At 47.1% G+C, this 14136-nt stretch overlaps 1 protein-coding gene across 2 annotated transcripts in view; it reads left to right on the forward strand.

Moving 5' to 3' along the window:
- NYAP1 (neuronal tyrosine phosphorylated phosphoinositide-3-kinase adaptor 1) overlaps positions 1–14136 on the forward strand; it is a 664093-nt gene that overhangs the window by 409672 nt on the left and 240285 nt on the right. For both annotated transcript variants that reach the window (XM_069644964.1, XM_069644956.1), the window contains 2 exons: positions 5354–5652; positions 8465–9886. In XM_069644964.1, coding sequence (XP_069501065.1) covers positions 5354–5652; positions 8465–9886 — 1721 coding nt within the window. The remainder of the gene's footprint in view (positions 1–5353; positions 5653–8464; positions 9887–14136) is intronic.

The raw sequence follows: 14136 nt of genomic DNA on the forward strand, positions 1-14136 counted from the left end.
ACACATTTTACCTGGTTATTACAATTCACTAAGTCGCAGGTGGATGAATTTTATTTCAACAATATCGCCCGGAAATGATGTAAAAAATTAAACATACATGTAATCAGTGTGACTTGTGGTTTTTGGGAAAATGCAACAATTGTGATTTTACATTTAAACAAAGGAAATCTTCATATGTGCAAATATGAGCTTCCCTTCCTGGAGGCCATTTGCCACTCTTAGCCAGCCTGTGACCAGAGGTTTTTTTTATTACCCTCTTTGTTGTCTGAATTCAGAGTTCAGCCTTGTTTGCAGCCCTGTTTTCACACCTCCCATCAACATTCCAGTCATACACTGGCTACAATGTTTGGTCTGCACAGAGCTGCCCTTGGAGACAGCAGTTCTAGGGAAACTTGATTTTCAACACCCTGCTGAATGGGACTCACACATTGCATTTTCTAACATCAGCCTTGATTCTTTGACATACAGTGTGTTTTACTGATCAGGGTTCACTTTGCTTTTGCACTGAAAGTACAGGGCTGTTTCTTTCAGTTATTAATAAAATACACTTTTAATTATCTGCTGTTTGTTTTTCTGCTGAAAAGTGATTCTGAATTGTCACAGTGAACCACCTTTTGATGGGTGGCAGTTTCAGTGAAAATTCTGCATTTATTTCTCTGCCAACAATGTGATTTGCTCTTCCAATACGCACTTGGTTTACATTTTTGTTTGAGCTTTCTCTGGATTTCCACTGCAGAAAGACACCCACATCGTCTGCCTCTGGCCTACAGGAACCTTTCATGGAAACAAAGTGGCCTTTTCTTTTAAATTTTTTGCAGGTATTTTGCATGTGAAACATAATGTACATTACTTTTTGTCAACACACACTATGGGCCTTACTCATGGAAGCGTTTTATAATGGCGCAATCCCATAGGAAAATGTTCTATGAATCAGGCCCTATGTATTTTTCTATGACATCCTGATGTTAGCAGTGGAACAATGTTCTCCTCATGTCTTGCTTTGAAGTGCAAACACACATGCAAGGCTGTTTTGGTGTCAATATTTGAAACTCCTGTTTTAATGTGAAAGGGACCTTTGAATTTCTTCTGCCACTTGTGAATTCAAATTCTGATTTTCTTTTTGCAATGACAGGTAGTCTTTTTTCACATGGCCCTTGCGTGTGTTACTTGCAGTAACCCCGCAGTCTGCCTTAATAGGCTTATTTTCCGTGTGAAGGGTTTGTTATGAAGGCTGGCAGGTCATTTTGTTCAGTGGGCCCTTCAGTTCCATTGGTTTGGGACATTTGATTACACCCCACATAAGTTTTATTATTGCTCGCTTTCATTGCCTAATAAGAAATTCGGGACGTAACTGGAGCTGTGTGCGAGTTTTCACTCGAACACGTTCCATCACAACTCCAATTACTTAAACATTTACATATTAGAATAGGCACTGCTAATGACAAAGAAACATGTTTAAAAAGTAATTTCCCAGGCTTTCCAAATCAATTCCTGCTCCATCAAGTACAAGGTAAAGCCCACTTAGCTAAACACTGTTCAGCGCCTAGTGTGCGGAGATCACAGAATGTTTGTCTCTCCTTTAGTTCTTCAGGGTGGGCACTGCAAGTGGTGGATAGAGGGGGAGAGAGAGCACACTGCTTTCCCCAGTTAAATACTGCAGCACCTTAGTACTTTAAGTTGCGATTAAGTGAAATTAAAAGCTTTCATTTTCATCTTGCAACATAGTTGAGTACCGGTACTCTTGTTAAGGTGTTGAGAAGTGCAGCTACTTAACTGCTCAAAAATAAGAAGTGCAGGTACTGAGGGCCGGGTAGGACTGGCCCATTTAAATCACTGCTTACCCCTATAAGGATCAGACCCATCGACATCTGGCCAGATGTCAAACTGTATTTACTGAACAACGTCTAACTGCGGGAGTAGAAGCGAGCTTTGTGCAGCACTTTTCTCGTCGCCTTGGGAAGTACGCTGTTCGCTTTCTCTCCTCCCCTGGCAAATGTGATGTTAAGCTGTAATCCGAACATAGCTGTGTTGTATACTTCCGTACATGTACGATGTCCCACCTGTTTGTGATATCGAGTACTAAATAAAGTTTTTTTAAAAAGAAGTTTTTATTTTTACAGTTTATTTTTCCTCTTTGTTTGAGCTGGTTCATTGTCGTTAAATTGGTTATTTTTCTTGGATTATTATAAAACGGAACCCTTGCAGTACCCTTATAATGAGCAGTTGGGGGTATAGGGTGCTATATAGTGGCCCATTGGGTAAAGTTGTGAATGTTTGAGACCCTGTAGTAAACAGTCCAGTCACTGAACTAGCAGCTGTAGAGGAGGTGGGAGGCAGAGGAAAGGGATTGTCACCTACTGATTTAGCAATTGATCAATTCTCTTTCAGAACATGTCTGGTTCATTATAGGTTGGCCTTGTATAGTGAGGCCACATAAGCAGCATATATCACTCCCCAGCCTTTCTTTGTTCTTCCTTTCTTTGCTGCCCTTTCTCATGCTCCCTTTCTCCCTCATCACTCTTTCGTTCATCTATCCGAACTTCCACCGCTCTCCAGACCTCATTATGAGTTCAGCAGTGTGATAAAAAAAAAAAAAAAGTGGCAGTAATTCTGTTACTGCCACCTTTTGGGCGTTAACGGAATTACCGCCACTTTTACGGCACCGCTAAATTCTGAGTTTGCAGAAAAGGTGGGGGAATCACCTCCAGCAAAATGCTGCACTTTGCGGTTGAAAACGCAGTTGAATTATTGCAGCGGATCACCCCTCGTGGTAATTTCGACAAGCACTCCATTGAGTCAAATGGACCGCAAAAATGGGGATTTGGCCCCAATGTAGACAAGGTAGAAAAGGGAGAAAAAATACAATCTTTTTAAAAACTATTTATTTAATGGGTTTAGTTATCACTTTTCGCATCATACATTAATACAAACAATACATTTGTATGTAAAATACCATAAGAAAATATGCCTGCAATTTTATAGGTGTATAATATGATTGGTTATTTATAACGCACTTAATACCCAGAGGCTTTCATCTTGCTTCCAAAGCGAGCACGTTGCCCCTGAGCTATCCTCCTGAGACTACACATTAAAATGATAAATAAACATTTACAGATCCTCACTCACATTATCCAGGGGACACCCCCGGAACCCTTGCCACTTGCCCACCTCCCTCTTTTCCCTCCTGAGCCTCAAATCCCTCCACTAACCACAGTCCACTCGCCCCCTCGACGACCTACCACTTCCTGCCCCTCCACCGCTGACCTGGTCCTCCCCCCCTTTTGGTATCCAAGGCATCCTTTGCCCAATGCAAGGCCTGCACTCTGTCCCGGTCTGTAACAAAGAAACATAAAATTTGACAGCATAGAAAAAGACACAATGTTTCCATTCTTCTTAGGCATTTGTACTGGACGTGAAAAACTTTGGATATACACACATTAATTACAAATAAATAAATCGAGTCTGCCTATTTTCCTGCCTCACTTTCATTGGGCCCTACTGTCTGCCCATGCCTTCTGTCAGCTATTTTATTTAGTTGTAGGTGCTTTAGAATGCAGCTATCCCCCACCACAGAAATTTGGTCTAGCTGGACACATAATGAGTCTACTGCACTCCCATACTCTCCAAACCACCTCATAGCACCCGGCCACAAGCCTGCTCAACATGGGCAGCTTGCAGGGACTTGGCCACCTCTTCCCACCCTCGTCTTGGCTAAAATGCACACACACATTCTAAACTCCTCTGACCAATTTCCCATACCTTGGACTTTGTTCCCCTGAGGGTGTTCACCTACAGCTCTTTGAGGCCATACCAATGGGAAAAGGCGCTATACAAATGACACATTACACTACATAAGCTGCTGTACATTGGCAGAGCGAGCCAGCAATAGAGGCAAAAGGGAGGGGGGAAAGGATAAAAGGAAGGGTTGAAATTTTGTAAGTTTGCACGAATAGGTAATAAATAAAGGGAGGATTATGGGACAGACACAGCAATTTATTTGGCCATGGGTGGCTGCTAGCCGATTTGAAGTAGAGGCAATCAGTCCAAGCAGCCGATCATAGGATTCTGACCAGCTAGCAGTGTTAGTCACCAGGACTACAAAATGTGAAGCGGACATATATGGGCCTTCTTCTGGCAAATTCGGGACCTCTTAGGGGTATGGATCATGTGTGTTATGGTTCCAGGTCAGATGCTTTTTGACACGTTTTGCTTTTTCTTGCGCCTAGAAACACTTGTGTACAGGCGTGCTATAAATGACATATCATATCATATCACAGTCTTTAAGGCTTGGCAGAACCTCAGCAAGTCAGATTCACGTCTAAGGTTTTTGGATAAAAGCATTCGGAAGGTTTGAGCCTTGGCTTGCATCTTGTGGCCTCCACATCCTTTGTATATGAACAATTTGATGGCCAGGATTGTGAGTGGCTGACCGTGGGTGCTGAGTAAATTGTTAAGGTAGACATACTCTTGAAAACCTAAGATGCTGCTGGGCAAGTCACGGTTAAACCCCAAGTTTTTAGAAACATCAAAACATGTGGGAGCCCCTCAACTGAGAACAACATCAGCACTGAAATGCTAGGCAATTCTTCTCTGAACAACTCTAAGTTACTAAGGATAACCTAGACATGTAGCCCTTGATCACTGTGCCTTAGGACGGCCCAGCTACCCCTTGATCACTGTGCCTTAGGGAGGGTCAGCCTCACCATCCTGAGGAAGCCCAACATGGCCGAAACATGTGTCTTTGTTTACTATTGGTACTCTTGTTCAGAGGAGAATTGCCAAGCATTTCAGTGCTGGAGTGGGTGGAGGAGACCGATATTCCTGTGTGACAGATACAACAAGCGCAGTCCAGCACTGAAATGCTAGGCAATTCTCCTCTGAACAACCCTAAGTTACTAAGGATGACCCAGATGTGTACGCCTTCATCACTATGCCTTAGGGAGGCTCAGCATCACCATCCTGAAGAAGCCCAACAAGCCCGAAACACGTGTCTGTGGTTGCTGTTGGTAATCTTGTTCAAAGGAGAATTGCCTCGCATTTCATTGCTGGAGTGGGTGGAGGAGACCGATATTCCTGGGTGAAAGGTACAGTGAGCTACAAGGTTGTTGTAGACCTCCCTGAGTTGGAACCAGCTCATAGAATACGATATCTGCTTGCGTCCATTTTCAGTCGAGAGACTCCCGCATTTTTTAACTTTTTGTAAATGTGCCTACATTTCTCTCCTCTGAGTACCACCAGACCCGGGGTTGGGATTGGCGAGCTAGTTGAAATCGAGACATGTTGAAAGTCTGTGAGAGGGGTTGATAAGAATACATTTGCAATTCATGATGTACACTGTGTTTTTCTCTTACAGCGCTGGGAAGGATGTGACCGTTGGGAAGGTCCGGGATATCGCCTCTTTCCGCAAGCACTTCCGAATGGGCTTCATGACAATGCCAGCTTCCCAGGAGCATGCTCCACACCCATGCGCCAGTCAAATGGCCCCACGCTCACTCTCCTGCCATTCTGTGGGCAGCGTGGAAAATAGCAGTGACCCGCCTGGCACCAGGAAGCCCCCAGCCAAACCAAAGCGCCATCCAAGCACCAAGCTCACCATGTCTGGGGAGGCACGGCCAGGGGCGATGTCTGAGCACTCTGGTCTCAAGAAAGCTGGTGAGTCTTTGCATGTGTTAATGTCACCAAGAACATGTGTGGTCCTGCATGATTCACTAGGCGTTACTGCGCAAGGGATCGAGCGCGGTTAAGCCGGTGGACTAACTGGAGGATAGGTCCATTGGGAACACATTTCATAATATGGAGGAGTGAGGGATCATGGTGAGATCCCTTAGCCACCATTGAGAAGATCACAAAAGGTCACTGTAGAAAAGGCGGATCTAACAAAAGGGTAGAACGTGGGAGATTAGGGTAGGGTAGGTCAGGTTCTTGGGATTGACAGCGCTAGCATTTGCCCGATCTGCAGGCGAAAACATGTTTTATGTGCCATCCATTCTGTAAACTAAGCGTCCCCTTTGAATACTTGCTCTTTGGCCACCTGAAGGGCTGGAAACAGTTGTAAACAAAAGTATTCTAACGTCAGGAAACCAGTGTCAACATTGGCGATCTAGGTTAGCAGGATGTGCTATTCTTTCCAGTTCCCCACTCCAAAAACACCTACGCCTGGAACGTTCCAGTGTCCTTAGTCTCAACTGAACCTAGGCAACCTAGCAAATGTCTAATAAGGTCTTCAATGATATTTTGGTGTATGACAAAGATCCATATCCATTTTCCAAGTTGATGTGTCTACAAGCTCTGTATTTCATTGGTCCAGCTGCTCATCAGAGTTATTCGCACTTGATTAATAAGTAAGCGGAGCCCTATCAAGCGTTGCATCCTTCATATGGAAATGTCCTGTACACCCATGATATCAAAATGAAAATGAAACCAGCGCAGTCAGCGTTTATTATTTTGTCACTTTGGAGCATTCATCTTCTAGAGGGATTTATAAACTACAGCCAGTTGTAAATTGCGCCCGTAAACACTTCTGGGGATAGTGGGATCTTCAATTTCCAGAGCAGCTGCGAGATAGACCTCCCTTCGTTCTCCCCGATCTTTTATAAACTGTGTCCTTGAAATAAACAGAATATTGACCCCACTAGATTTAGTTATGTACCAGCAAGAAAGGTTATCACAGTCTACTCAGCCTGCAGGAATCTGAAGGGCATGCCGCCCCTTACCGTTATGCTCCCCACCTGGGTGTTGGAAACAAGCCTACCCTTGAAGGGAGAACACTGAGAATGTCTCTATTCCCCCAATTCAAGAGAAGGCCCATTTTCCAGCCAAGTATATTCTGATAACAGCACATTTGAGATGTTCATACACTTTGCCTCCGTCGCGTGACGGTGTTGGACGGCTGGTCATGGGCAATTGAAGTACAATTGTCAGTGCATTAACCATGATTTGATATTGGCATTCATGAGCTCTCTTATCTTGAATTTGGGATCAATAAAATATTGAACACTAAATATGATTCTGGGCCTGGTGGCTTAGGTTCCATATGCTATAGACGTGCTAGGACTCTCCTTAGTTTGTAATTGGTTATTTATAACACGCTTTAGACCGCAGGGATCAAACCTGTGTTGCTTCACGTCCTCTTGCTTCCAAGGTGAGCGCGTTGCCCCTGAGCTATCCTCCCGCCTTTGGAATAAGTGAAGCTTTTAGTCCAGCCTTGTTGATTGGCAGGTGTGTACTGTGCAGCACTGGTCACCAGAAACGGTCAGTACCGCTTTAATGCAGAGAATAATGGGGAGGGACCTGCACCCCGAGTAGAACTAAATGAAGTCTTGAAATGGGCTCTACTCTGTATCAAGTGCTGGCAGTGGTAGGACATCCCGGATGGTAAAACAAAGAAAGCTGAACAGCTGTCAGCAAGGGGGTGTCAAATGTATGCATGCACGCGAAGGGGAGGGCCGCATGCGGGGTACACTTTTGGCGCGTCTTGCTCTCTTCAGCGCGGCCGGCCATGTGTTGATGGTAACGTGCCATCGGCACTAGGCATGCGTGCCACTATAGCCCTTGCAGGGATTTAGGAAGCAACTCCACCAGCCCGGGGAGGCGGGGGTTCAATGTCGGCCCCTCTGGTATGCGGAACTGCATTGGGGGAGGGGTGCACTCTGGTTCCAAGCTCTAATCCCCTGCCCAGTGACGTCACCTAGCAAGTGTTCTCATGCCTCTTGCATTCTTCAGGGAGACAGTCCAGGAAATTGAAAGGAAGGGTGACAATTCTCCGCCCTGATTTCACATTCCGCGTGGTTTAATTAAAATGTGAAGTCCATCTGCGAGGATAATTGAGCTAAGAAGGCTTGTATATTTACTTGAGTGTTGACCTTTCCGGAGATATTCATTTTAGAACTAAGGAAGTAAAGACACGTGCTGGCTATTCAATTAGCATTGATTAGGGCATTAATGTGGCGCAGGTGTTACTGGTGCTTTAGTAGCGCGACACAAGGAATTTGCAAATAACCAGCAATGTCATGGCCGAAGGCTTGGTAGACGAGCAGGCATTGAATATCAAACTGTGCCTCTTAAACATGCTCCAGGGGAGATCATAATAGTGTGTTGCCTTTATTTATTTATTTATTTAAATGTTTGTACCGCGCCACATCCCCATCGGCTTTAATGCCAAGGGGGGCAAAAGGTCTCTGAACCGAAGGGTACCAGGGATCCAAGAGATCGACTACTGGTAACACATGGTACCTGGACGTTTGAGAACAGTCATGCCATGTTACAGTTGTTAGGGCATCAGCGGCAGAGATGGGTGGTGCACAGGGTATCCGCGGACCGTGGAACCTTGGATCAAAGGGACAATGGCTTTACACACCCAAGGTGACAGACATTCTTGCTCACATTTCAGTGATAAAGTAGAACAAGTGTTGAGTGTGACTATCAAAGCAAAATTTCCCCTAATCATATGCTTTCGCTCTTTCAGCCTCACTGAAATCGGCTCCGGAGAATCGAGAGTTTGGAAGGAAAATCCCGCCACAGAAGCCGAAACGGAGTCCTAACACTCACTTGTCAGTTTCCTTCGATGAAGGCTACCCAGGTCGGCCCATGGCCAGGGTGGCACCGGTGGGTATCCGGCACCGATTTAGTAGGACAGACTCCCACCTGAACACTAAGACCTCTGATGGCGAGGACGATGAGCCTGTCTACATTGAAATGGTGGGTGACATATTTAAAGGGCAGAGCACCCCAGATGAAGACTCAGACGAGAGCGAGGCCATCTACGAGGAAATGAAGTACCCCCTCGTAGAGGACTCTGGTGACTCGAAAGCCAATGGCGTGGCTGGCCACCATCATCACCATTACAATCATCACCATCAAATGAGGTACCACGCTAAGAGAGAGGCCACCAAAATACCCACTGGCTCCCACTCAAAAGCCTCCTCCTGTGAGATCCCACCACCCTTCCCAAACCTCCTCCAACATCGCCCACCCCTCTTGGCTTTCCCACTGGCCAAGTCTCAGAAGCCCAACAAACCCAGTGCGGCACCGGTGCCACAACAGGGCTCTAAACTTCCCATCCTACAGGCTGGCCTTCCCCAAACTAGAGAGCCGGTGTCATCACCAGCCACCCCCCAAGTGCCCGGGCACCAAAGAGGAGGAGAAGGCAGTGGAGGAGGAGAGAAAGACATGCAAGCCTACCAACAGCAGCTTGGTCCGGCCGGTAGGGCACGCAGCCATTCCACGCCACTCCCACCCCAAGCTTCCGGCCACCAGAAGTCTGAGAAGGAGCTTCCAAATTCCCACAGTATGATTTGTCCACCTGTTCGGGTTGCTGCTGCCGCGGCAGCGGCAACAGCCCACTCAATGCTTCCAGTCCCACAGACTTCGGCCCAACCCAAGGACAAAGCTCTCTCCTACACTATGGTCTACTCCGCTGTGAAAGTGACTCATTCCGTGCTTCCAACACCCCAAGTCTCCATTGAGCAAAAGACAGAAAAGGAGATCTCTGTTCTCCACGGCATGCTCTGCTCCACGAGTCGAGCTTCCACACCGGGGCGGCCAACGTCAGCACTTACTCGAAGCTCGACGCCCCACAGCCTTCAGGAACAATCGTCCTCACCTCTGGGAATACTGTGGGGCCACCCTTCGTCTGGGTTAAAAAGACCACCTTCCTATGACAGTGGCAAGCCTGCAGGGATCCCCAAAAACTGTCCCGCTGGACCCCAGGCCACGGTCAAGACACAAGTCCAAGAAAGGGGGACTTTTCCAAGCGCCTCTTCTCCTCAAGTAGTGACGAACACCGAATCGAGGGCAACTGCCAGCCCAGATGACGAGGAGTCGTTCAACTCATGCTGGGCCCTGCAAAGAAAGGCCTCGTGCAGCCGGAAGTCCAGGGAGTCAGAAAGTAAGTGACCAACTGCAAAATCAGAAACTGTTAATACAGGTGTATTGTTTGTATTGTATTTAGAAGCCACTATGTGCTGGTCCGTGATTTTTTTTAAACAGTTAGAGTTCTATGGGCAACGTTAACATATTATTAGGAGCTCTGAGATATGTGCAGTTGCAAGGTCGTCAATTTCACAACTGCACGACATTTCTACTACGTTTTGATTGAGGCGGGTGATTGCAGGCAAGCAGCAGTCTGACCAGGCATGAAGCTTCACCGTGATCGTAGTGAGCTGGTCACCCGCTACTAGGACGTTGACCGGTCTACTTAAGTGGCATGATTGGTTTCATGTTTGTGAAGCTAGGAAAAGCTGCAAGGCATAGCTTGCGCAGGATCAAGGGTGGGATGCTAAAAAAGCACAAGCTTGTGAAGCAAGGAAAATCTGCAAGGCATAGCTGGCTCAGGAAACAAGGGTGTGGGGCTAAATAGCAGAAGCTTGTGAAGCAAGGAAAAGCTGCAAGGCATAGCTGGCTCAGGAAACAAGGGTGGGGGCTAAAAAAGCACAAGCTTGTGAAGCAAGGAAAATCTGCAAGGCATAGCTGGCTCAGGAAACAAGGGTGTGGGGCTAAATAGCAGAAGCTTGTGAAGCAAGGAAAAGCTGCAAGGCATAGCTGGCTCAGGAAACAAGGGGGGTGGCTAAATAGCAGAAGCTTATGAAGCAAGGAAAAGCTGCAAGGCATAGCTGGCCCACGAAACAAGGGTGGGGGCTAAATAGCACAAGTTTGTGAAGCAAGGAAAAGCTGCAAGGCATAGCTGGCTCAGGAAACAAGGGTGTGGGGCTAAATAGCAGAAGCTTGTGAAGCAAGGAAAAGCTGCAAGGCATAGCTGGCTCAGGAAACAAGGGGGGTGGCTAAATAGCAGAAGCTTATGAAGCAAGGAAAAGCTGCAAGGCATAGCTGGCCCACGAAACAAGGGTGGGATGCTAAAAAAGCACAAGCTTGTGAAGCAAGGAAAATCTGCAAGGCATAGCTGGCTCAAGAAACAAGGGTGTGGGGCTAAATAGCAGAAGCTTGTGAAGCAAGGAAAAGCTGCAAGGCATAGCTGGCTCAGGAAACAAGGGGGTGGCTAAATAGCACAAGCCTGTGAAGCAAGGAAAAGCTGCAAGGCATAGCTGGCTCAGGAAACAAGGGTGTGGGGCTAAATAGCAGAAGCTTGTGAAGCAAGGAAAAGCTGCAAGGCATAGCTGGCCCACGAAACAAGGGTGGGGACTAAATAGCACAAGTTTGTGAAGCAAGGAAAAGCTGCAAGGCATAGCTGGCCCATGAAACAAGGGTGGGGGCTAAATAGCACAAGTTTGTGAAGCAAGGAAAAGCTGCAAGGCATAGCTGGCTCAGCATCAGGGGTGGGATGCTAAAAAAGCACAAGCTTGTGAAGCAAGAAAAAGTTGCAAGGCATAGCTGGCTCAGGAAACAAGGGTGGGATGCTAAAAAAGCACAAGCCTGTGAAGCAAAGAAAAGCTGCAAGGCATAGCTGGCTCAGGAAACAAGGGTGGGGGCTAAATAGCACAAGTTTGTGAAGCAAGGAAAAGCTGCAAGGCATAGCTGGCCCACGAAACAAGGGTGGGGGCTAAATAGCACACGTTTGTGAAGCAAGGAAAAGCTGCAAGGCATAGCTGGCTCAGCATCAGGGGTGGGATGCTAAAAAAGCACAAGCTTGTGAAGCAAGAAAAAGCTGCAAGGCATAGCTGGCTCAGGAAACAAGGGTGGCGGGCTAAACAGCACAAGCTTGTGAAGAAAGGAAAAGCTGTAAGGCATAGCTGGCTCAGGAAACAAGGGTGGGTGGCTAAATAGCACAAGCTTGTGAAGCAAGGGCAAGCTGCAAGGCATAGCTGGCTCAGGATCAAGGGTGGGATGCTAAAAAAGCACAGGCTTGTGAGGCAAGGAAAATCTTCAAGGCATAGCTGGCTCAGGAAACAAGGGATGCTAAAAAAGCACAAGCCTGTGAAGCAAGGATAAGCTGCAAGTCATAGCTGGCTCAGGAAACAAGGGTGGGGGGATAAATGGCACACACCTGTGAAGCAAGGAAATGCTGCAAGGCATAGCTGGCTCAGGAAACAAGGGTGGGGGGCTAAATAGCACAAGCTTGTGGAGCAAGGAAAATCTGCAAGGCATAGCTGGCTCAGGATCAAGGGTGGGATGCTAAAATAAAACACAAGCTTGTGAAGCAAAGAAAAGCTGCAAGGCATAGCTGGCTCAGGAAACAAGGGAGGATTGCTAAAAAAGCACAAGCCTGTGAAGCAGTAAGCTACACGGCATAGCTAGCTCATTAAACAATGGTGGGGGGGTTCAATAGCACAAGCTTGTGAAGCAAGGAAAAGCTGCAAGGCATAGCTGGCTCAGGAAACAAGGTTGGGATGCTAAAAAAGCACAAGCCTGTGAAGCAAGGATTAGATGCAAGGCATAGCTGGCTCAGGAAACAAGGGTGGGGGGTTAAATAGCACAAGCTTGTGAAACAAGGAAAAGCTGAAAGGCATAGCTGGCTCAGGAAACAATGGTGGGGGGCTAAACAGCACAAGCTTGTGAAGCAAGGAAAAGCTGCAAGGCATAGCTGGCTCAGGAAACAAGAGTGGGAGGGTAATTAGCACAAACTTGTGAAGCAAGGAAAAGCTGAAAGGCATAGCTGGCTCAGGAAACAAGGGTGGGGGGATAAATAGCACAAGCTTGTGAAGCAAAGAAAATCTGCAAGGCATAGCTGGCTCAGGATCAAGGGTGGGATGCTAAAAAAGCACAAGCCTGTGAAGCAAGGATAAGCTGCAAGGCATAGCTGGCTCACAAAACAAGGGTGGGGGTTAAATAGCACAAGCTTGTGAAACAAGGAAAAGCTGAAAGGCATAGCTGGCTCAGGAAACAATGGTGGGGGGCTAAACAGCACAAGCTTGTGAAGCAAGGAAAAGCTGCAAGGCATAGCTGGCTCAGGAAACAAGAATGGGAGGGTAAATAGCACAAACTTGTGAAGCAAGGAAAAGCTGAAAGGCATAGCTGGCTCAGGAAACAAGGGTGGGGGGATAAATAGCACAAGCTTGTGAAGCAAAGAAAATCTGCAAGGCATAGCTGGCTCAGGATCAAGGGTGGGATGCTAAAAAAGCACAAGCCTGTGAAGCAAGGATAAGCTACAAGGCACAGCTGGCTCAGGAAACAAACAAGGGTGGGGGTTAAGTAGCACAAGCTTGTGAAGCAAGGATAAGATGCAAGGCATAGCTGGCTCAGGAAACAAGGGTGAGGGGCTAAATAGCACAAGTTTGTGAAGCAAGGAAAAGCTGTTGACCGGTCTACTTAAGCGGCATGATTGGTTTCATGCTTGTGAAGCTAGGAAAAGCTGCAAGGCATAGCTGGCTCAGGATCAAGGGTGGGATGCTAAAAAAGCACAAGCTTGTGAAACAAGAAAACGCTGCAGGGCACAGCTGGCCCAGGAAACAAGGGTGGGAGGCTAAACAGCACAAGCTTGTGAAGCAAGGAAAAGCTGAAAGGCATAGCTGGCTCAGGAAACAAGGGTGGGATGCTGAAAAAGCACAGGCTTGTGAGGCAAGGAAAAGCTGCAAGGCATAGCTGGCTCAGGAAACAAGGGTGGGATGCTGAAAAAGCACAGGCTTGTGAGGCAAGGAAAAGCTGAAAGGCATAGCTGGCTCAGGAAACAAGGGTGGGATGCTGAAAAAGCACAGGCTTGTGAGGCAAGGAAAAGCTGCAAGGCATAGCTGGCTCAGGAAACAAGGGTGGGATGCTAAAAAAGCACAAGCCTGTGAAGCAAGGATAAGCTGCAAGGCATAGCTGGCTCAGGAAACAAGGGTGGGATGCTAAAAAAGCACAAGCCTGTGAAGCAAGGATAAGCTGCAAGGCATAGCTGGCTCAGGAAACAAGGGTGGGATGCTAAAAAAGCACAAGCCTGTGAAGCAAGGATAAGCTGCAAGGCATAGCTGGCTCAGGAAACAAGGGTGGGATGCTAAAAAAGCACAAGCCTGTGAAGCAAGGATAAGCTGCAAGGCATAGCTGGCTCAGGAAACAAGGGTGGGATGCTAAAAAAGCACAAGCCTGTGAAGCAAGGATAAGCTGCAAGGCATAGCTGGCTCAGGAAACAAGGGTGGGATGCTAAAAAAGCACAAGCCTGTGAAGCAAGGATAAGCTGCAAGGCATAGCTGGCTCAGGAAACAAGGGTGGGATGCTAAAAAAGCACAAGCCTGTGAAGCAAGGATAAGCTGCAAGGCATAGCTGGCT

Source organism: Ambystoma mexicanum, chromosome 1p, assembly GCF_040938575.1.
Source record: "Ambystoma mexicanum isolate Mex_15411 chromosome 1p, UKY_AmexF1_1, whole genome shotgun sequence".
Taxonomy (NCBI): domain Eukaryota; kingdom Metazoa; phylum Chordata; class Amphibia; order Caudata; family Ambystomatidae; genus Ambystoma; species Ambystoma mexicanum.